This window comes from Cryptotermes secundus, unplaced genomic scaffold (genome assembly GCF_002891405.2).
Source record: "Cryptotermes secundus unplaced genomic scaffold, Csec_1.0 scaffold1705, whole genome shotgun sequence".
Taxonomy (NCBI): Eukaryota; Metazoa; Arthropoda; class Insecta; order Blattodea; family Kalotermitidae; genus Cryptotermes; species Cryptotermes secundus.
In genome coordinates this window covers 2,032,225-2,051,967 of record NW_019718639.1, presented here as the reverse complement: position 1 = coordinate 2,051,967, position 19,743 = coordinate 2,032,225, and the positions used below count along the sequence as shown (strand labels likewise).

The 19,743-nt window shown below is 44.6% G+C and overlaps 1 protein-coding gene across 2 annotated transcripts in view; it reads right to left on the bottom strand.

The window, feature by feature from the left end:
• Nucleotides 1-568: 568 nt before the first annotated feature.
• LOC111863884 overlaps nt 569-19,743 on the bottom strand; it is a 37,874-nt gene continuing 18,699 nt past the window's right edge. The window contains exons 2-4 of one of the 2 annotated variants that reach the window (XM_023850680.2): nt 14,089-15,664; nt 6,069-6,362; nt 972-1,055 (exon numbers count right to left, since the gene is read on the bottom strand). In XM_023850680.2, the coding sequence (XP_023706448.1) occupies nt 6,094-6,362; nt 14,089-15,664 (1,845 nt within the window). In that variant the 3' untranslated portion in view covers nt 972-1,055; nt 6,069-6,093. Of the gene's footprint in view, nt 1,056-6,068; nt 6,363-14,088; nt 15,665-19,743 lie in introns of both variants that reach the window. The other variant, XM_023850688.2, reaches the window with a different exon arrangement.

Genomic DNA, 19,743 nt, shown 5'->3' with positions numbered 1-19,743 from the left:
TCGACACACGTAGGCTACACTGGGTTTTCAAACACTTCTGACCCTCGACATTAGCGGAGAACACTGTGTTCCTGTGTTTATTGTACGTAAGTTCTGTAAAGAAGCGAACGGTCAAATTCGAAAACAATTCATTAAGTATCGATAATTTTATTCTTTCCGTCAGAAGAAAACGGTGGCCACTGAACTGAGTTGGTGTTTGTTACTATTACATCACGCTTCACTTCAGTCACTAGGCCTGTCGCTTTTGTTGGTCACAGAGCGTACGGAGAGGTGGGGGGGGGACCGTAAAGTGTTACGGCATTGAGGGCGTCTCTGTGTCTCATTTAATATCATGCTCTTTGTCAGTTTAATTTCATTTACTAGGGCTATGCTACAAACCGGAAAGTCGCGGGTTCAAGACCCGATGAGGTCATTGGATTTTTTTTTTCAATTGACCTAATCCTTCCAGCCGCACTATGACCCTGAGGTCGACTCAGCCTCTAACAGAAATGAGTACCAGGAATTAATTAAATATTTTTCTTGAGAAGTAAAGGGCATCCGGCGCGTAAGGCTGGGAACCTTGCCGCCATCTTTGAGCCGATTGTCTAGTATTGTGAGACCCTCACAACCCTATGGGCCTTCACGGTCTGTTACATGGATAGCTTAACTTTTTTACTTAGGGGTAAGCATAATTCGTTATGTTATTGTAATTTAAGACGAAATATTTATGACCTCCAAATATACAATTTTTGGGGCGCAAAGGGTACCGGTGCTCACTGATCCACCGCTCGGAGCCCTAGCTGCAAATATATTTTTGGAAACATGATATTTGGTACTGTCTCGAGATATCGAAGAGTTTCAGATACAAACCAGAGGAGCGCGATGTTGCTGTTTGTGTGGGCACGTTCATAAATGCGCTGTTTGTGGGCGAGGTTACAGTATCAGATTGAAGTTCGGTGCTGGTCGCAGGAAGAACTTGAAGGCTGTTGTCGTTCAGATGTTTCTCGCGTGAGGGCGCTTCCGGCCCGGGGACGGGGTTGTCCTCGGACCTTTGCTCCCCATCTGCGGGATCCTTCCTGCAAACATCACGAAACAGATTAATAAACAAGTCTTCACGGTTTCACATCCATGCCACAGAACAAAGGCCAGGCCTAATGGCAGTGTGAGTAATGGTGTGCTCCCCCACTCCCACCATCGGGCAGTCAAGATGGCGGTAGGTGTTTGTTACGCGGGAACAAGGGTCACTTGTCTATAGGGCAGTGCTCTGCTTGCTGTTTGGCTTATTCTTCGACCTTGAAGATGGAGGCGATATGTTCCTCCGAAGAGTCGGTGCACTACACGAAGACAGAATTTTCCTTAACGTTAAATTTCGTAAGAGATGACCGGATCTTGCGTGTCACACTTCCTGTACACGTAACGTTCTCCGAATAGATACTTTCATTCACACCGTGAAGTCTGGTAAAATTGACTTAACGATGCTATCTGTAGCACAGGGGGCCTTCTGAAACGATTCTTAACACCCGATTTCTTACGACGAGGACCAGTTGGCCCCTACGCAAACCTGATGCTAGAGGACCACCGGTTGTCGGCTGTCCACGTCTGCTTATTCAATATATTCACAGCTACTCTCCATACCTGGAGGCCGTCTCCTCCATCCGCAGCCTGAAGACGCGCCATGCAGTGATAACAAGGGACCCACAGTATTGTAGTGTATCTTCAAGGAACAGGACGGGAGCGTGTGGATTGAACTCATCTGGCTCAGGGTAAGGACTGGACACGGCAGTGGCCCTCTGCGTTCCATACATTGCTGGTAAGTTCTTGAGTAGCTGAGCAACTGTTAGCTTCTGAAAAAGGGCTTAGTTTCATGGAGATATTCATTAGCTCAGACTGCAAAGCGCGAAATTTCTTGGTGACAGTGTGTATTGCCTGAGTTCAAGCCTAGATTCGAACCGAGTACCTCATATTACAAGTCAGAAGCGTTACCACTTGAGCCAGCTTTTCTCTGGAATATACGGTTTCCGTCTTCAGAATGAAAGTGTTTCCTTTACCTTGAAGATGGAGATAGAACCCATGTGCCAGACTACACGGTGTCATAACCTAGAAGACTGCAGAATAAGTTTTGGTAACAGGATCAAAAGCATGACGTCCAGCGGTGTGACTCGAACATTGACATCAGATGTGGCACGTCTGCAATTTATTTATGATTATATATGTAAACACCTGACGATGGCCAATCACGATCGAGATATGTAGCGTTCAATATAATAAATTGATATATTGAGTTCAGTCGCTTATTACATGCAACACAATCAACTTGGATTTTATTTTATGCAGACACAAGAGTTTACATAGAATGAAAAAGTAGATGACGTAGTTTTTTTTTATTGCTAGGGTGGGACTAAGTCCCTTGTACTGCGGCCACTTCTGGCCTATTGTACCAGCCCCAGATGATAGGTGAGGGTGATTGTGGAATGAAAATTGGCAGGGGAAACCGAAGTACTCGGAGAAAACCTGCCCCAGCGCCACTTTGTCCACCACAAATCCCACTTGACCAGACCCGGGATCGAACCCGGGCTGCCGCGGTGGGAAGCCAGCGACTAACCCCAGATGACGTAGTTAGAACAGCATCACTAAATGACACAATAATCAATTCATACATATATTCGTATTACACTTTTCAACGAGTGTCTTGGTGTGGTGGTTGTCAATTACTTCGCCCTCGGAAAGTACCATTTTTTAAACACCGTTTAGTGACCTTGCGTGCTGAACGGAGGTTAATTTTTATTGACGTCTCACTGCAGACAATTTCAGCTCTGTCGGAATCCAAGCCATAACCGACTTCATGGAGCTGAGCCCTTCTTGAGAAGCCGCCAGATGTGCAGCTACTTAACAGCTTCCCAATATTTTATTGAACCCGAAGGTTCATCACCGTTTTCATAAGAGCCATCCACTGGTACCTATCCAGAGCCAGAACAGTCCAGTCCAAAGCACCCCATCCTATCTCTCTAACTTCCATTTTAATATCATCCACCCACCTAATTGTTGGTCTTCATAGTGGTCTCTTTCCTTCTGGACTTCCCACCAATGTCCTACATGCACTCCTCTTGGATCCGAGCAATGCACAACTAAACCACATTATTCCCATCATGTGACTGGCATAAAGCTGTACTGATGCGCCATGAGAGTTGTACTGACGGCTGCAGTGGGCAGACAAATCTCTTGAGGTTTAGAAGGTTTAAGAACACAGTCTCGAACATACAGCGGATCATTCTTACGTGTGGGAGCCGCGGACAACGCAGTCGGTGTGTAGCGACTGCCTGCGGGCTGAACGGCTTTGAATAGGATTTGGAGTTCCAGTAGGGGCAAGATGTTTCTCCTCTCCACGTCGCTGAGACTGGTTCTGGGGCCCACCCAGCCTCTTATCCAGTGGGTACAGGGAGTAAAGCAGCCGAAGCGTGAAGTTGACCACTCGCCTCCAACTAGTGCCGAGGTCAAGAACACGTGGATGTATACGTACATCCACTCCCGCCATACCTTTTAATGGTGTAGTTCATAATTAGCTGAACACAGGGACATGTTTTCTTTACCATTCTTATGTCGCGACTTGTTTGTATTGTCTATGTAGACCTACGTCTGTATCTGTTTTTATTGCTAGTGGGGTGGGACTAAGTCCCTTGTACTGTGGCCTCTTGTACCAGCCCCAGATGCTCGGTGAGGGTGATTGTGGAATGGTGGAATGAAGATTGGCAGGGGAAACCGAAGTACTCGGAGAAAACCTGCCCCAGCGCCACTTTGTCCACCACAAATTCCACTTAACCAGACCCGGGATCGAACCCGGGCCGCCGCGGTGTGTCCTACGTCTGTAACTCAGCAACTTTACAGCGATGATGACTGTTCAGTCGCTTGCTCGCGCATGTTCAGTAAAGGAAGCACGTACATACCGTGGCCACGGCATGGCACAAGTAACGTCGTTGCTAGACTGAGGTGGTTTATCTTTCCACTTGCGTTCTTTGTTGAATATACAGCCATAGTTTGCTTTGCGAATGACCTTGTAATGTTGCTAGTGTCTCTACTTGCCCGCTGTTATAACTCATGGCTTATTTTTAATCTCGAGTACAAACAAGGTCCTTAGAGTGGATTGTCACACGTAAGTGCGTTACTTATGCTTCTCAACCCGCTACAACAAGTGGTTAGTATATGTATCACCTGCTTTAACTACTAAAAAGCTTTGCATTCCCCCCCCCCACAGTCTATATATATTCGTGTGATTAGTCCCGTAAATAGCATTAGCTGTTGGCGTTTCTATGCCACGCTAAATTTTTAGACTACTTATATCAACTTCAGGATTCAAACAGACAATTTTACTTTAGTATTTGGTATGCAACACGCGTTACAAAGAAAGACTATAAATAAAATATTTTCCTCAATTGACAAATGTCATCTGCTATACAGGGTGTTGCACGGGTCACTTTGCTGACAGATCTGTCTGTTAATTCATTTCTAATGAGAGCGTCCGATTTTCACTCTGATTTCTTTAAATAAACTTATTTAAATAATGAAGTTGCTTATTTATTATAACCGTCATGTTCGCGCCGCATAGTGATCGCTTGATGCACTAAGCCTCATTGTGTGATATATTTTCCTGTTAGTTAAGCTGGATGTTGTACGTGGCTATGGCAATCTGCAACAATTTTCAAGACAAGATACTGCATCATCATCCTCTAAGCCACACGAAGCGGTTTAGATGCGATTTACTCCAATCTCTTTCATTCGTGTTGTGAGCGAGATTTACAGGCCCATAACTGTCGAGAGGGGGGGCTCTTCGTCGTAGTCCAAATATTCCTGATTGAACCCCATTTCATGCTTTTTAGCAGCAAAATATACGACCTGGAGAACTGGTTCTTAACCGGTGGGTGGCGCCCCTCAGCGGGTCACACATCTGTACATCCGCCTTTTCTCAGTCATGTCATCTGAAACGGCGTGTGCGAAGCATCTTGTAAAAGGGACTCGGGCACAGCCGCGATTGGACGTGACCCCCTGAGAAGCACTAACGCTGAGAGACAGAATATGTTAAGTGGCCCACCAATTGTTGCAGCCCTTACTTCACCCAGACACGAGTTCGCGTGCCGGCCTGCTGTTCTGGAGTCGGAGTTTTTAGTCCTGCGCATTAAGTTCATGGAATGTATGCGCGTGCGCGAACTGTGGGTGCTGCTTTTAAATTCACTGCAGACTCAACGTGTGTTGAATTATAATGTATCGGTGTCGTGACTTGGCTGTGACGTGGGCGATAAGTGTTTACCGAAGCAGCGGTCTGCAGGCTCCACCGGTCTCAGTGAACGGTAGTCCTTATGTACCGCCTGCTTTAAACATTAGAGATCCCTGTTAACTTACCTAATGAATGCGAAGGTAAGATGCAAATTTGTCCCTGCGCTAAACTGAACATCACGATATGAGGACGTTTCGGGGGGGAGGGGTGGTAGAGATACAGTGTTTGTTAACGTTTACGCTAGATGGAGGTGATTGGTCGACTTCACGCCCAGGCCACTTTACAACCCTCCCCGGACAAGACCCCACGGTGCCCTTTCGATAACAGGTTGGGTGGACCTAGGAGCCGTTTGGGTATTGTGGAGAAGAGAAAAATCGAAAAATACAGGTTTATCGGTTGCAACGACACGTAATTCGGAAAAATGTAGGTATTTCGGAAGAATATATCAGGTTCAATGTCAAGGTCGAAGAGTAAGTCGAACAAGAAAACAGCGAAAAACAGGTGTCAAAAAAGAGAAATCTCTTGTCCCTGCGGAATAGAACCCAGAAGCCACGGCTTTCCAGCCCGCCCCTCTACTGGGTGTATTTATATGTTCCGTATGTGATCCTAAGAGGCACAGGAACAGTTTTGTCCTTTACCTTACCTCCACTCCCGAGGCAGCAATTTCTGCCTGACCAACCTTTACGGTAACTGCAAACATGCCAACTTGAATTAATTTCATATGGGATTCGTGTTATGTACAGTCCTAATGTACTCTCCTGAGAATACGGAAGTACTCGTAGTTGTATTTCAGTATTCTAGGCACACTGTCCTCTCTGTGTACCTTCATGATGAGGACGCGCAAGCGTTTAGTTGTACAGGGTGTGGTCGTTCTCAGCGATTGTCTTTCGAGCGTCGGCCAGGTCTGATCTGGAGGCGGCAGGATTATCATCCTCGCCGTCCGCCTCCTCGAGAGGGGCGGTGGACGCCCGGCCCGAGCGGCTGTAGCGGGAGCTCCGAAATCCAGGCAGCCATCCCAAACGTGCCAGGGAGCCGATATGTCGTTTCGTCAAAGGACTTGTATGTAGCAGTCGGTTCTGGTTAGTGTCTCGGAACCATCCGCTCCGGGCCACGGAGCCTGAAATATTAGAGGAGTCTCATCCACGACCCCCTCCCCTAAATTCAGCTGTTATACAGTCTACTACGCATTCGCAAGCAAAACGGAGACTACGGAAAGACGGGACTAACTACAGGGCTGCTTAAAATCTACCATGCGGCAAAGAGCAAGGCGGCTACACAGAAGAGTCTCGGTATCCAAGAAGGAAAATGGTTACCAAATTATTGTTGATTCTGTCGTGAGATTTGGAGTTATACAGGGTGATTCTGAATAATATATTTTTTTTCGGATTAGAATGTGGGGATTAAACTGAGTTTATACATCTCAGTTACTAGGAAAGGAGGTCGCTGTTGAGAATAATTCAGTTGCATAGATTACGAACATTATTAGATGATGAATACTAAAATGACAGGGGGTGAATATAATTGCATTTAAAATCTTCCGTTCTGACTTAGGCACTGGTTAGATGCACGTCAACTAGAAATCTAACGCTTGGTTTTCATCTCATATAGGATCTGTCATTCATGATCACTTCGTATATATCAGAGTGGAAAGTGTGTATGGAGGGCCTGAAATTTGTCTGTATTGAAACGACAGGAGACTGAACATCCGCTCTGTGTCTTTCCGGAATCATCCATGGAGCTGCTCAGTATTGGAAGAAGAGAAAGCAGTATTATGGAAGTAGTATTTACCCTTTAAGGCACAGCGGTAACTATGTGTACCGCCTGCTTTATCATTAAACATATTCTACATTTTTTTCACGCATCGTGTTTGTTATGATTCTCGGAACAAAAGTGATTATTTCCTTAAACATCATTGATCTGTTGCTGTTTGTATTGACAGAACAATTGTGTTTTCTGTGCTGCCGGAAATGAGTTGAAATATTATTTAAATTTACTTTAGGCTTCAAAGTATTAGTGACGAAACGGACTGCTGGTAACACGAAATGTATAATGCTGTGTCTTATACGAATTTTGGGTGTAAGACGTAAGAAGATGCTGGATGACCTTGGGGACAGAGGAGGATATTTTCATTTGAAGGAGAAAGTTCTAGATCGCATCAAGTGGAGGAACTGTTTTGGAAGAGACTGTGGACCTGTCGTCTTGACAGATTACAGATGAATGAATGAATATCTGGAGTCGCAGAGCTGAGATAGGACATAGGCTTCCGTGTTACCCAGCAGGCAACGAAATAGAGGCACAGAATGACACGGTGTCTCGGTCGAGTGGTTACCTCTTCTGCTGTATATTTAGGAGCTTCCGGGTTCAAGTGCTGACAGAAGCGTTAGCGGTATTGCAGACCGCGGGACTGCAGTGAAGCTCTAAGTGATAACAGCGAAGAAGGATCCTAGTTACTCTTTGTGCTGGCCGAGCCATAGCTCAAGCGGTTAGTCGCTGGCTTTCCACCGTGGCGACCCGGGTTCGATCCCGGGTCTGGTCAAGTGCGATTTGTGGAGGAGAAAGTGGCACTGGGGCGGGTTTTCTCCGAGTACTTCGGTTTCCCCTGCCGATCTTCATTCCACCAAATTCTCCATCATAATCACCCGGGGCAGGGTACAATAGGGTAATCAATGGCCGCTGTGCCGAGTGGACGCAGCTCGGCTCCACTAAGCGTGCTTTGCGTTTGTTTCCAGCGCAAGAAAATATGCAGAAAGTAGAGGATAAGTTGAAGAACACTCAGGGGTAGACGGAAGGTAGTTGCTGCTTCTCCTAATATGATTCGCTCAGCTAAAATCAAGGATGCATTGAAGTGAGACGAGAAAGGGCATGAAAATTTCTACTCAAAATGGCTGAAAGGGAAATCAGGGAGCAACACACGACACTAACTAAATCTGATTGAATTATACTTCACTACAAAGACAATCGAATTGCAGGTTTCAGTAATAACATCTGACATCCATTAACAACTGAAGATCTGATTAGAGACATAACATATTCGAAGCATGCAACATTATGTGAGGTTATATCTGCAATGTCGTTATGATGAGCAAAGGAAATACTCGCGACAGTGATATTCTGTATACACTGGATGCAAGCAGATCTACTGAAGTCGTTGATGAAGTTTACCGCATTGTTCAAGTGGCGGAATAGTTAGTTGCCATGCCAACAGGTTTCCAACCTCCTACAACATTTAACTACTGCACACATAACTACATTACTCTCTTTACAAACACTGAAGCGACATAACGACAAACACCGAATCCTACAAACACTAAAAAGAAACACTGATTTTATAAATAATATTATAAAGAGTGTTGTCCTTTGGAATATCACTTCATGTAATGTTATGGTTATGAACATTTCGGAGGAATATGCTTCCCTCTGAAAATGGTGGCAACATTTTCCTCCGAAACCTACCAGGTTATGCTGTGTCATAAGCCAGACGATGGCAGCCCTCGTCTAGAATGCCATGAGAAGAATTCTCATACTCCCCATTATGCGTTCACTTGATGCATTGCGTGTGAAGAACACATGTCTGGAGACCTCCAGCTGTAATGGTATCTGAGATGTGGTAACCCATAATGCCACTCTTGTTCGTGGGATCAAGTTCCGCGTGAAGTTATGAATATCGAGTTTTGTATTGTATTGATTTATTGAAGGGCTTTGTACGTAACAGATGAACCAAATAGACACACAAGAACAAAGAAATGAAGAGAGAGAGAGGAGAGGAGAAATAAACAGAGATAGAGAAAATAAAATTATGTCAAAGGAATTTCTGAAAATTTTGTTTCATAGCACATTTTAAAGAAATGGAAGAGAAATGCGGCTGTTGAGGGATAACATATAGAGCTTCGAATTTGATTATTTAAGACGTCATCAGATGGTAAGAGTAAATTAATCGTGAAACGAAAGATTGTTTGTTTTTTGTGAGTTACTGTTGGATACTGTTAGTGTCTCAGGCTGCATAGCGTCGAGTGACAGGGGCACTGGTAGCTAGGAATTGGAATTGATTTGAAGCCAAGCAGTCTTGGTCTTATCGAGACACTATCGCGGCAGTGGCCTGGAGGGACTGAGGAAAATCGCAAAAGACCTCAGTGAGGATTGCCAGGATCCTGGCCGAGATTCGAACCGAGCACATCCCGCATACAAGCGGCTGAAGGTCTGTAGCATTATCGCTATTCGAAGTTGCTTTGTGAACTGAAATATTACGAGACGAAGTGAATGTTGTTTAATCAGGGATAAGAAACCTAGAATGTTGTCATGGAGGAAAGGTTACTGAAATTTGTTGCACTCATGGGTGCCACCAGAATCACTTATGGGGGGGATACCTAGAACATTTTCTGACGAGTATACGTATAAGCCTTTGTGGATTATTTTAAGAATTATCATTTTTATTTAGGTTAGAGGAATAAAACTTTGTAGAAAATGATTTTAATCTTCGGTATTAATATTTCATACTCCGTGGCTTTAGTCCGCAAACGAACTATACCTACCGACGGAGAATCGCTTCTGTGACAACTTTAGCGGATAGAGGGTGTTGCGTGGTCAGCGCAACGAATCCCCACGGCCGTTAATTTCGGTTTTCTAGACCGGAGCCGCCACTTTTCCATTCAGTTGGCTCCTCAGTTATCCTCCGAGGCTGAGTGGATCCCGTTTCAGGCCCACTGCTTCTCAGAAAATCTGGTAGCGCCGGGAATCTAACCCGGGACCTCTGGATCTGTAGCCAGCTCTGACCACTAGACCACAGAGGCGGTCTATTAATATTTGACACAGTTCTATTTTTACAATTTTGATATTTTTAACATCCAAGGGGTGCTACAGATGCCTGCAGTTCTACTGCCGACGTCCGTGGTTGCACTGGTCACCGGAGGGAGGAAGGAGGAAGGCGAAGGGGCACTCTGTGAAAGTGGGATGGAAGATCAGTGTTTGAAAAACTGAGAATGGAAGAACAGATTGCTAAGGAAAGTGAAAACGCAAACACATTGGAAAAGATGAGCACAGTATTGAAAGAAAGTGCGTAGAAGAAGAGGGTTAAAAATAAAATGTAAGAGGCCGTAGAGGCCCAAATGGATGCGAGACGTCGAGGCTCCCAAATTTTGTAGACAGTAGGCTCACAGCAGGCGGTGAGGTTGTCAGCCTTACGCGCCGACCGCCCTTTACACCAAGGTAGATTCCTAGTACTCATTCATGTTATAGGCTGTATCGACCCCATGGTCAAAGTGCGGCTGAAAGAATTGGGTAAATTGAAAAAATCCGACATATTCTGGAATCGAACCCGCGACCTTCCGGCTTGTAGCATGAGGGAGGACAGAAGGGCGATACATTTCCACCCCTAAGAACAACATTCAGTTTGCAAGCAATTCTGTACTCACATCACCGCCTTTCGATCGTCAGAAGAGGCGTCTGGTTAGTTGTGATGCCTTCAGTTAAATTTTGACACATCTGACAGTAAACGAGTGATACTCTGAATTACGGTACTCATTGAAGTTCAAAACACAACCACATGGGGGCTTTGAAGTCGATTTGACCTTTTCAAGCACGTTGATTACTGAATATTCCATCTGATTTCACATCCAGAAAATCTGCCCCCTCCCCCACAGACTGTATTTATGTGTGTCGTAATGTACTCATTATAAGGGGTCATCATCTGTAATGATTAGTGTAAGAGGTGCCGTGTTTGCTGTTCCCATGGAAACCTAGTTAGAAATGGCAATTATCTGATTTTCTCGTTTAATTATCAATCCCATTTTACTGGTCTCCCTAAACACCATTGCCACCATTGCCAGCTTGATCTTTGAAATAGAAATGCTTTATTATCTGTGAGATAGGAACTGAAGTCCATACAGGATGTTCCAGGAGGAATTGTAAATATTCTGGGAGGTAATAGTATCGGCGATTGTATGCAGAAAGTGTGTATATACATGTGTCCTGTTCTGAAAGTTTTCCGAGATAGAGCTATTTCACTGTACAGTTCCCTGTACACTGTACAGACGAGCAGCACACGAGCTGCAAAATGCATTGATGTGGACAGTGGAATTTTCGAAAATGTATTGTGCTAGGTCGGTAGCCGAGCGGTCTAAGGCATGCACTCTCTTTGCTCGCTCGGAAGCCGGGATCGTGGGTTCGAATCCCACTCAGGGCATGGATATTTGTGCGCGTTTTTCTGTGTTTGTCTACAGGTAGAGGCCTTGCGACGAGCTGATCACTCGCCCAAGGAGTCCTATAGAATGTGTAAGATCTAGTAAACCGAAGTGAAACGGAGAGTTTCATGGAGGTAGGCCTAGGCCCAAATTGGGGCTGCAGCGCCACAGAAAAAAAAATTGTACTAGGTGAACTTTACCAACTTTGTCACTTGAACAATGAATACCGGTATTAGAAACAGCACATAATATAATGTACAGTGAAATAGCTTTCTCTCTCTCTCGGAAACCGTTTGGAATAGGACATTTGTTCATATACACTTTTTTTTTCTTTGCTTAGAATGTCCGATACTGTGACCTCCCAGAATACTGGCCTTTGTTCCTGGAACATTTCATATAGTGTTTAGCTTGAACTTCAGGCTTCAGACAGTTATCACTCGTTTACTGTCATATGGGGATTTATTAACAGACTGAATTCGTTTTGACAGAAGGGCGTTCACCCGCCAAGTTTTATTTCCTTACATCGCTGTTAGCTTTATGTAAACAATAAAGCAAAAAATAAAATAATTTGAAGAGTTTTGGGATATACCGTCATGTAGTCCGGTGAAAGCCAATCAATTTTTCCGAGGAATATATCGCTTCCATCTTCAAGGTCAGCTCTGCTTGCTGCCTGCTTCATGTTGGTTTTTTACATGCCTTACTCTTCCACATTGAAGATGGAGGCGACATGTTACTCCGAAACGGTAATTGACATTCACGGACCACACAGCCTTGTATCCCAGAAGGTAGAAGTCTTTATAGCCATAGCTACGGGAACCTCAGTTCCGATAATAAGATAAATTATTTGTAGCAATGGCAAAACTGAGATATTATGTTATTTCATTGTGCATACTGAGACTCATAGACGTTTGTAAGATTTGAGGTTTCCACGGCGGTGACTGTGAAGAAAGCAGTCTTCTGGGATTTGGCACCGCGTATATGCGGTGTTAACCGATGTTTCGGAGGAACCTATCGCCTCCATCTTCAGGGTAGAAGGAAAATATAAGCAATCCGCAGACGAAGAGACCGTGAGAACCGGTACCGCCTGCGGATTTCTTATTTTTTCCTTCTACGCCGAAGATGGAGGCGATAGGTTCCTCCGAAACGTCGGTTAACACCACATATACACGGTGCCAAATCCCAGAAGACTTCTTTCTTCATAGACGTTTCTTTGTCGGCTTATTTAACGAATTTACTCAACTGCTTGGTTTATATAGCGCTAAATGGAAAGATGCTTATGAAACAGAGACTCTGATAGAAGTGGTCGTGGTATATTAAAACATTATGCAAGAATGGCGACGCAACAACGATACGAAGCGTGTGCTTCGAGATTTGTACTCGGGAAACTCGAGTCCCCACTACATCGATATGTGATATGTAAAAGGCACTCAAAATTAATTACAAACACGAATTCTGCAACATTTTGTAATTTTAAAATTTATTCGTGTTAAGACTGTGGTATTTTATGTTGTGACACCGCGTAGTCTTGTGGAGGGATAATCTGCCTCCATCTTCAGAGTTGAAGTATACGTCCTGAGGGCTGGCGTCGGTTATACAGGCCAGGTGTAACGGGAGTGGTCATTAGGCTCGTGGAAACAGTGTAAAGAGAGGCGATTAGTCCTAGCCAGTGTGAAGAAATGCAAAAAATTGGTTCTTATAAGGTCACATCGGTTCATTTCTACAGGTGGGTACACAAGTCTACACGGTGGCATAACCCGGAAGGGCATATTCTTCAAAATCGCAGCCGTGAACACCCCGAAGAAAGAAAGGTTTTCTCTTGCTAACACGGGTATCAAAAAAGTCAGGCAGTTTCTTGACCAGCTGAGCGACTATCGCATCCTAAAATTCTCTGCTGTCCACGAATAAGTTGGTTGATTTTTTCCGTAAATATAAGGACATCGTATAGGAAATATGTTGGAAGCATCTCGGAAAAAAGATCTATGTTTTTGTACAGCCCTGCTTTTACTTGGGTGCAATATTTAGTTCATAATTTATTCTCGGTCCGAAGGCAATCTATCTTGAAAATGGGTTTCATGGGATTCCTCAGTTCCTCCAAGGAAAGTGTTACCAAGGTAGTTCTAGTTAATTAACTCCGTGGGAAAAAGTCGTCGTTGAGAACCTGCTATTAAGCTAGTCAAGATATTCACCGTCTCTTATGGGACTCGTTCATCGCAGTGTTCAGAAGATGCCGCCACTGGCCCGTGTCCTGAACCAGAGGACTCCCTTCCATAGCAGGACACAATAATCATAATATTAAATCGGATATTTAAATCGTTTTAATATTACCATCCCAGCTTCTCCTAGATCTTCCAACTTGCCTCTTCAGCATTTCAACCACGATATTCTATGAATGTTTATACCTTATGTGTGCTACGTTCCCATTATATCTCATTCTTGCTTCGATAATCCTAATAATGTCTTACAAAATGCCGATAATTTATGTATATAAACCATAAAATATATCGCAAAATTTTTAATCTATATTCTTCATAAGTCATCCTTCGTTTCATTGCTTTATATCCGATACAGTTGAGAAATTTTCGTTAAATCTACAAAGAACCTAAAAGATAACTTAGATATCATCTTATGACATTAATCTCTGTTACCATAGTAGCCTGTGGTACTCACCTAGGAACCGTTTCTCTGGCGCGGATGCCCCAGAGAGCAGCTCGGCAAAATCTTCATAGTCGAATAGGTCAGAGTTCTGCATGACCGGCATCGGGAACTCGTCAGAAGAGGGCGCAGGCAGCAGGAACGCCTGCCGTTTGGTCCTCTTCCCCCACTCACCCTGGATATGGTTTTCCTCGTGCAGGGATCTCTTGGCCCTGCTGCTGGTTTCTACTTGCTGTGTGCTGTTATATGCAACACCGTCGCTGCCGGAAGATCGACTCGACTTCTTGTGTATCTGGAAAGAGCCCTTCGCGGCCAGAGAACCGATATGTCGCTTGTCTTCCTCAGGGTCGTCGTTGGAAGCTGAGACTCCAACAGGAAGGCCGTCTTGTCGTAGCAGATTTGCTACGTACTGTTTGGCCATGTCTTCTGCGTCTCCTTCCTCGTCGTCGAGGCGCTTCCCGTACTTGAGATGCTCCGGAAAGTGCCAGTTCCTAGCCATTGCCCCAATGTTCCTCTTGGCCTCTCCATCACTTTCAAAATAATCCTTTTTGGACGCCCCAAAACGTGAGCCCTGATTCCTCACGATAGAGCCAATATATCGTTTTCCTTCTCGTAACGGACTGATCCGGTTTCGAATCAAGGAAGTCACACTGCGTTTATCGCCGTCTAAGCTTTCGTCATCGTCATTCTTCTTGGCTGCACCCCCAAATCTGAAGCCCCCGGCCCGAGCGATGGATCCCAGGTTCCGCTTGCCTCCATAATACGGGAAGTTAAACCCCCTGGCCAACGAACCTATGTTCCGCTTGCTGATCTCCTGGCCCTCCTCGTACAGTTCCTGGATAAGTTCGTCTACATCATCGCCAAGTCTCTTTTGGTGCAGATGGCCATTCACGTCCAACGCGTCTTCCCTTTCATTCAGTCCATGGGCGCCCAGTAAGCCGTTCTTAGCCATAGCTGCGATATTTCTTTTTCCCACCAACTCTTCACTGCTCTCATTGCTGTCGTGCGGATATTCCTCTGATTCGTGAAGGGTTCTGGGCACTGGTAGGTACCCAGCGCGGGCGAGTGCTTCAACACTTCTCTTCCCTTCCTTAAAAGGCAAGTTTCCACTTTTGGCAAGTGACGCAAAATTCCGTTTCTCTTCTTCGGTTTCTTCTTCTTGTAGCTGGTTGTCGAGTTCCTCCTCCTTCTCTCTTAGCAGCTCTTGCTTCAGTGTCCTAAGCTGGAGTCGCCACAAGTCCTCAGTCTCCAGTATGCTCTGCAGAATGTTGTCGGCCTGGGTCGCGTCCTCGTCGCTCTCGGATCTCTTGCCCTCTGCGCGGCTGAAGGGGAGTGCCCCGCTCCTGGCCACTGAGCCCAGATACCGCTTGCCGGCGGGCAGGAACACGTCTCCGAGGTTCCTGCCGCCCGCCATCATGGGGTGCATCTTCTTGTTCAGCACTTCGCGCACGTAGAGTGGCAGATCCCCGTTCTTCGCGAGGGAGGCGTAGGAACGCTTACCTTGGAAGGGCAGCTGCCCCGTGCGGGCCAGCGCTCCCACGTGGCGTTTCTCCACTTTGTGTTCGGTTCCCTGGATCTCCTCTGACACGACCTGCGAGCAGACACCACACCGCGTTAGTAATGCGGGGGAGGGGAGAAGAAACAGTCTCACTGACTGACTTACAAACCAACGTTTTCGTTACAAAACCCACTGTTGGTCACATTCTCAGTCCTCTCGAATTTGATTCCCGACCTCACAACCAATTCTACAGAAACAGTCTTTAAATTGATGTTCATATCTGCTTATGGTAGGTTTTCATGAGAGTTTCCCCACCAACATAATGATGCATTTCTTGTTTCCCATCCGAAATACACGTCTCACAGGTTCGCGTAAGCACGGAGTATCTCGCCAAGTTGCATTCGGGAGGTGTCTGATTCCAACTGGACCCTGCCTTGCTACAAACCAGAAGGTCGAGTGTTCTATTCCCGATGAAGTCATCGGGTATTTTAATTTACCCAATCTTTCCAGCCGCACTATGGCCCTGGGGTCGACTCAGCCTCTAACGGAAATGAGTACCAGGAATCTTCCTGGGGGGTAAAGGGCGGCCGGCGCCTAAGACTGACAACCTCACTGCCATCTGTGAGCAGATTTTCTTGAGAAAATGTGGGAGCCTCGACGTCTCAAAACCCTATGGGCCTTCAAGGCCTGTTGCTGCCTTAAATTAGGAACCATCTAGATCCTTCCAAACGCGTTTCAATTCTTTGTTTGATGTAAGAACCATTCAACATTACATAGCCTGAGCTGCTTGGAGTGTCGTTATGTAAACTGTAAGTAAATAAATAAATGAAACACAAAGTTTCACGTTGTGTAATATTCTCTGTTCCTCTCTTATCTCTTCTTGTTTATTTATGGTTCATAAATGGCGCTTTCAGTAGTTCAGACCGTAGAAGTCGAGTAGAACAGGGATTAGTAACTTGGGTAATATCCTGGAAGTAGCCTGAAGGGGCCGAGGAAAACCACGAACTGCCTCAGTCGGATGGCTGGCATTCCGAACGGTGACCCCCCTTTGTACAAGCCAGAACTTATGACTTGAGCCAACTTGCTACATCGCGTCTCCTAATACCAGGTTCAAACTCAAGCAATTACCACTGCTCGTGCCACATTAGACAGTAATTTAAAATCAATAACGAATTTGTTCAGATGATTAGGAATCGTAACCAGTACACGAAGGCAGTGGTTTAGGACGCGATCCCTGGGGTCGACGTGACGTATCTGCTGCCATGCTGCCATGAACTGTCTGTCGGTTTAGTGCTAAATGCTGGGCCTCAGAGCACCACATGTCGATATGTCAATTGATGGAGATCTGCCCAGCGATTCGCCTCTCCTCACCGGCATTTGGAAAATGGGAAGCTGAAAGTAGGCTGGGTTTGAGGTTATCACGACGGTGAATATGAAGAGTACAGTCTTGTGGGTTTAGAGAAACATATCGCCTCCATCGTCAGAGTCGAAAATTAAGCCCAAAACAAATAAACGTTCCCGAAGATGGACGCGATATCTTACTCAGAAACGTCGGGCTATCTCTAAACTAAACAACCCTGATGTACATTTTTTCATAGGATAAGATTAGATATTAAGAATGATTATAAACAAGAACGGAAGTTGTATATTCCATTTCTGAATATGCCTACACAAGATTAGTGATGTTTGGGATGCCGTAAATTCTATTTATTTATGGTTTTATTTTCCGACGCAGTCAATAGCTCGCATGGGTGTGAAACTTTGTCTCTGATATTAAGGAACATAGACTGAGGGTGTTTGAGAACAGGGTGTTGAAAATTTTGGACCAAAGAGAGACGAAGTGAGAGGAGGTTGGAGAAAACTGCACAATGAGGAGCTTCATAACTTGTACTCTTCTCCAAGTATAATTGGAATGATCAAGTCAAGGAGGATGAGGTGGGCAGGGCATGTAGCACGGATGGGGATGAGAGGAATGTATATATGATATTGGTGGGAAAGCCAGAAGGAAAGAGACCACTAGGAAGACCAAGACGTACACGTAGGTTGATGAACAATATAAGAATGGGATGGGATGGATTGGATTGATGTGACTCAGGATAGGGATTCCTTCGGATTCCATAAAATGCTGGAAAGTTCTGGAATAGCTACACAACTGGCAGCTTCTCAAAAAGGGCTCTTCTCCATGAAGTTAGTTAGTCATTAGCTCAGGCTATATACCATCGAATGGTAGAATGATTAATAAATGATATATTGGGACGGGTTTTTATAGTAATCTGTCGTGGCCTATTTCAGGGTACAATCCCAGAATTTGCCCTGATGAATTGAGGAAAACCTTAGACAATTCGGTGTTTCCAGATGACAAGCCGGAAACAATAGCACTTGAACCAATTTGCTGGGTGCCTTCAGGTTTCGTTTATTGCAGGTGAATACCGATTATTCTCAGACTGAAATGAGTAATTACTCTCCACACTCACTTCCGTATTTAATGCAACTCTGTTCAAAATTTCTTCTTAGTTTTTAAAATGACATTAAAATCACAATCAACTGCTACACGTCTTGGCCTTAATTGGCCATCCTCAGACAACTGTTCACTTTTCGAAATCGCCATCCTGCACCAGTTCTTAAGTCGAAATATTTCAGTGTTACTGAATTTTCNAACTGAATAGGTGCTTTCCTTCACCTGAGGATGGAAACAGATCCAGTTTCCGAAACGTCGTGTTTTTTATTTGTTATCTTAAAAACCAGGACGATGGATAAAGTCCAAAATCCCAACATATCAGTGTGTTATACACCATCGTCAGAATCCTATAGTAATAACTCTTTATCCTTTCCAGCACTACTTTCCTCTTTCGGAGTCCGTGTTTTCTGCAATATGTAATATATATTTAATTGTTCGATACTGGTCCATGCTTGTTGCCATGTGTTTGCGTTGTGTATGTGGAGGGGGTAAAGTTGTGGTTTCTTTTTGTATAAGAATTTTATTTCATTCCCCCTGCGTAATGTTTGAGCTTGTGTTCGTGTTTTCTTGCATTGAAGACGGAATATAAGGCGTAGAGTGATATGTAAATGCAACATCATGTTGACATGCAATTTTATGAAATTAGTAACGACAACCGCAACAGTTTGCCATAGCTGCTGTGGTCACAACCACTGCCCGTCAGGATTTCCCACCTGCTCCAGCATCTCAGAATAACTCCCATAAACGTCTCGTATCCAGGAATGCGATAGGTCTCATACTTGTCAAACTATGTGATGTATGATGCTTCCATCTATCGGTGTTCTAGTGCTCTGTGTCTTGCCAAAACAACGCGATCGTGTTTTGTTAGCCAGCAGCTCCATATAATATTGACTTTGCTGCCTTTTGTTTCACGAACGTCGTCTCTGGTAAGTGCGAGTTACTTCGCGACGCTATGCGGCGTCGTGTGCTGTGATGATTCATGAACTGGAAAATATTTGAAAAGAGGCGGTTTGTTGCCTGATCGAGGTACTGGCTAGGAATGTGCCTGGAGAGACTGAGGAAAGCCACAAAAACCTTACGATATACGGGTCTCAAATCGAAAACTTCCAGGGTAGGAGCCTAGAGCGTAACCGCTGTGCTAACCTGCTCAATTCTGTTGTTGTGTCTACCGGTGTAACGCAAGTAACTAGCTGAGGCTTGTCGCGGAGAATTGTGACACGACATTTGAGGTTTTCTCAGCGGTGGTTACGATAATTATGTTTTTCTCGTTTGTGACACACTTTATTAGCATAATTTCCTGTTTTTGAAAAAAAAAAGGAGGCTTATGAGATCATCTTGCTGTCTGTGTATCCGCGCATGTCTCTGTATATGTTCTTATGTGTCTATCCATCTTAATTTTTTAGTGCTATGAGGCTTATATGATCACCTTGCTGTCTGTACGTCTGTTTCCCTCCCCTATTTCTATTTGTTTTTATCCCATCTTTTGTTGTATGAAAGGAAAATATGAAAATTTGTTCTTCCGAGAACTTCTTGTATTATTTTATTTATTTAAAGGCGTTGTCATCATCTCAGTGACTAGTGAATTGGAGGGGGTGTAGTCAGAAGTGGTCGTTCCTTACCCGATATACAGGGTTAGCCTAAAAGAAATATATACTACCAAAGTTTTACAGAAAGAAGAGTTTCAATAAAATGGCCGAGATACTTAAATGGTCTG